This window comes from Oxyura jamaicensis, unplaced genomic scaffold (assembly GCF_011077185.1).
Source record: "Oxyura jamaicensis isolate SHBP4307 breed ruddy duck unplaced genomic scaffold, BPBGC_Ojam_1.0 oxyUn_random_OJ75542, whole genome shotgun sequence".
Lineage (NCBI taxonomy): Eukaryota > Metazoa > Chordata > Aves > Anseriformes > Anatidae > Oxyura > Oxyura jamaicensis.
In genome coordinates, this window is record NW_023311470.1 from 1 (window position 1) to 3,093 (window position 3,093).

Genomic DNA, 3,093 nt, shown 5'->3' on the forward strand with positions numbered 1-3,093 from the left:
GAGAAACTGTCCTAGAGGCTGTGCCACCAAGGCCTCCTGCGTACTTACATCACTGGCAATATCCCTGGAAGCTTTAGCAGACTTGATAGGAATGGCATCTGCCCGGAGGTCATAGCCCTTTTTCTTCTCTTCCTCCATTGCAAGCCGGTACAGTTTCTGAAAGAAACACAAGCGTTCCCAAGGGACCCCAACAACACTTCTCCCTGCACCATCTCTGCCCATGGATGGACACCGAGCCCACACGAACCACCTACCTCACTGAGGTTCTGCTGGTTCTGCTGGGCCAGCAAAATACCAGGCGTATCTGGCATAATGTGAATGCTGGTTTTGTCTTTCTCCCACGCTGATGTATACGCACGCTGAAAAGGTGAGCACAACGTGAAAGATCATGCAAGCACAGGGGAACAAACAGAAACCAAACTAGCTCAGCAGGGCCTCTACCAGCCTCTAGGTCTCAACACACTTAAACACCTTCCTTTCCCCAAGACTTCCTGAAGTCTCCCCCTTTTCTTTTCCGCACCACACCCAATCGCTGCTCCAGTTACACAAAACAGACATTGGTCTAAAACAAGACACCCAAATCCCCCTAGCAGGAGGACACAACAGCCCTCCAGCAAAACCCTGGCCTTGAAGGGAAAAGAGCTCTGGAGCCCTGCTAGAGGTACTCCTTTCCTTCAGGCTCAAAACACAAGGGAATCTCACTTGGTTCATAATTTCAGAGTTGTGCTTTGCCAGAACCATAGGCATAGAGTCAGGAATGCTCGTGAACTTGATGGTGTCCGGGTGCTGACGATACTTCTTGTCACTCAGGATCAGGCTCGCCCTCTTGTTCTTCTCATCATCCAGCGAGCCACTTGGGGACCAGCCAATGCCTCTCAGCCACAGAAGGTCGGACTTGTACACGTTCTGAAATGGCAGGCAAGGACACAAACAGCTCAGCAACATCCTCAGCATGTGCAAGCACCCCTCCCACCAAGGGAAGCTCCGCCTGACAAGGCACATTCCCCTGGCTCAGCCCACCAGACAGCACAAAGGGGTTCCAAGCAGCTCGGCTTCTGTTACCCCGAGGTGGTGGAGGCTCCGCATGCCTACACCACCAAAGGCAGGTGCCCCGCGACTGACAGAGCTCTCCTCAAGCATCTTCTGTGCAAAAGAATTTGCAGGCAAAAGGGACAGAGATCTGCCCCTTCCAGCAATCTTGGGTGACAGAGGCACAGAAGAGGACACTTACACCCCACCACCTAATGCTCTTTATACCATCCCAGCGTGTATATGCCCAGCGCTGTTCCTCCAAAAGTAAAAATTTGACTCCTGTGCCCTTTCCCTTACACAAAGAACTTAGCCACATGCAGAAACCATTCCCTCCACACAATCAAAGACAGACACAACTCTTCTGTGAGCATAAAGTATGATACCACACAAACTTCTGCCTCTCTGGTTCAAAAACCAACCACTCAGCACATCAGTATGGCCACAACACCGTCTCACAGAATCAGCCCAGGTTTATGGTGCCCAGCTGCGTCTTCCCCAGCAGTGGAGCAGAACTCAAGACACACAGCCCGTTTCTCACACATCCAGCAAACAACAACTTACATCGCTCTGAAGGTCGTACACTCTCCTGGCTTGCACAACATCGTTCTGGTCCGGCAGACACGTCCACCGATGCAGAGGATGCTTGTAATCGATGTCACTGACCAGCTCCTGACACTTCTTGGCCAACACCACACCCAGCATGTCCACGGGGCTGCTGAAGTGCGTCTTTGTCTTCTCAAAGGCTTTCTTGTACTCCCTGTCACTCTGGATCTTCGCTACATGCATCGACCACATCATCTTGGGATCATCTTCTATGTTTCGCGCTCCAATGTGGTGGCCACGCTGCTTGCGATATCCTTCCTTGTACTTGTACTGCAGGGATAAAGAAGCTCAGTAAGTTTACGCTCAGCCCTTCCTCTTCCTCGCAACACTGCTCTGGAGCAACTCCTGTGAAAAGTGCTTTGCTAATCGAGCCTGGCAAGATCACCACGGGAACAGGCATCCAAGTGCAATGTCCCACACAGTGGGCTTCACCTCCGTCCCACCCCAGGCCTGCACCGAGACACAGGAGCCACACGGAGGGCCAGACAGCAACCCCAGCCAAGCCAGCTCAGGAACCAGGAGCAATGTGCTTGTGCAGACAGCAGCTCCACACAACCCCAGCAGCCCCATTGAGAGGTCAGCTCAGCAGCTGGGGTGGAAAATGGGACAAAAAACACCAGAATGCTCCAGCAGGCAACCTGGCCTTCACCCTCTACTGCCCTGTCTGCACTCACCCACACAGCTGACACACTCTGCTGCACCAGGCTCTCCTCACAGTGTGGAGGACTCTTGTTCTCTCAGCTCAGTGTGTCCTCAGCTGCAGGACACCACTTACTTGAGTTTGGGCAGTGACAGGAAACTGCACTACAAATTTACATCCCTCACTTCCAAAATGCCCAGGAAGCCTGAGGAGAGATTGAGCTCATCTTCCCAGACTAACAGAACAAACCTGAAATACAGAATGTCTCACAAGAGAGTAAATTCAGCCCCCAGCCAGCTGCACAGAAATGATTCCCTGCAACACCAGCTGGGGCAATGTAACGATGGCCTGACAGTGACTGCACTGCCCCAGTCCAAACAGAAATGATAAACGTTCCCATCGTATCACAAAACTTGGTTTGGGTTTTCTTTTTAAAGGTCCGGCTCATCAGGGTAGCTGCAGGCAGCAGGGGAGTGCACATCCGTACTGAGAGATTGGCCGTACTGAACCTCTGGCACCAACACCTTTACTGACTAGATGAGCGGTAATGACAGGTACGTGCTCTGTGGGCTACATTCATCTAAGTTTGCAGCCCCTGGGCTTGAGCTGCAAGCACAGAGAAACTGTCCTAGAGGCTGTGCCACCAAGGCCTCCTGCGTACTTACATCACTGGCAATATCCCTGGAAGCTTTAGCAGACTTGATAGGAATGGCATCTGCCCGGAGGTCATAGCCCTTTTTCTTCTCTTCCTCCATTGCAAGCCGGTACAGTTTCTGAAAGAAACACAAGCGTTCCCAAGGGACCCCAACAACACTTCT

At 52.1% G+C, this 3,093-nt stretch overlaps 1 protein-coding gene across 1 annotated transcript; it reads right to left on the reverse strand.

Annotated features, from left to right (window-relative positions):
- Nucleotides 1-7: 7 nt before the first annotated feature.
- Nucleotides 8-3,078, reverse strand: LOC118160054 (nebulin-like; the record flags this gene model as incomplete). The annotated part of the gene is made up of 5 exons (XM_035314588.1): nt 2,941-3,078; nt 1,594-1,905; nt 703-906; nt 255-359; nt 8-156 (listed from the first exon to the last, which is right to left on the reverse strand). Coding segments are annotated over exons 1-5 (860 nt in total), but the record flags the coding sequence as incomplete, so codon positions are not given.
- Nucleotides 3,079-3,093: the final 15 nt, after the last annotated feature.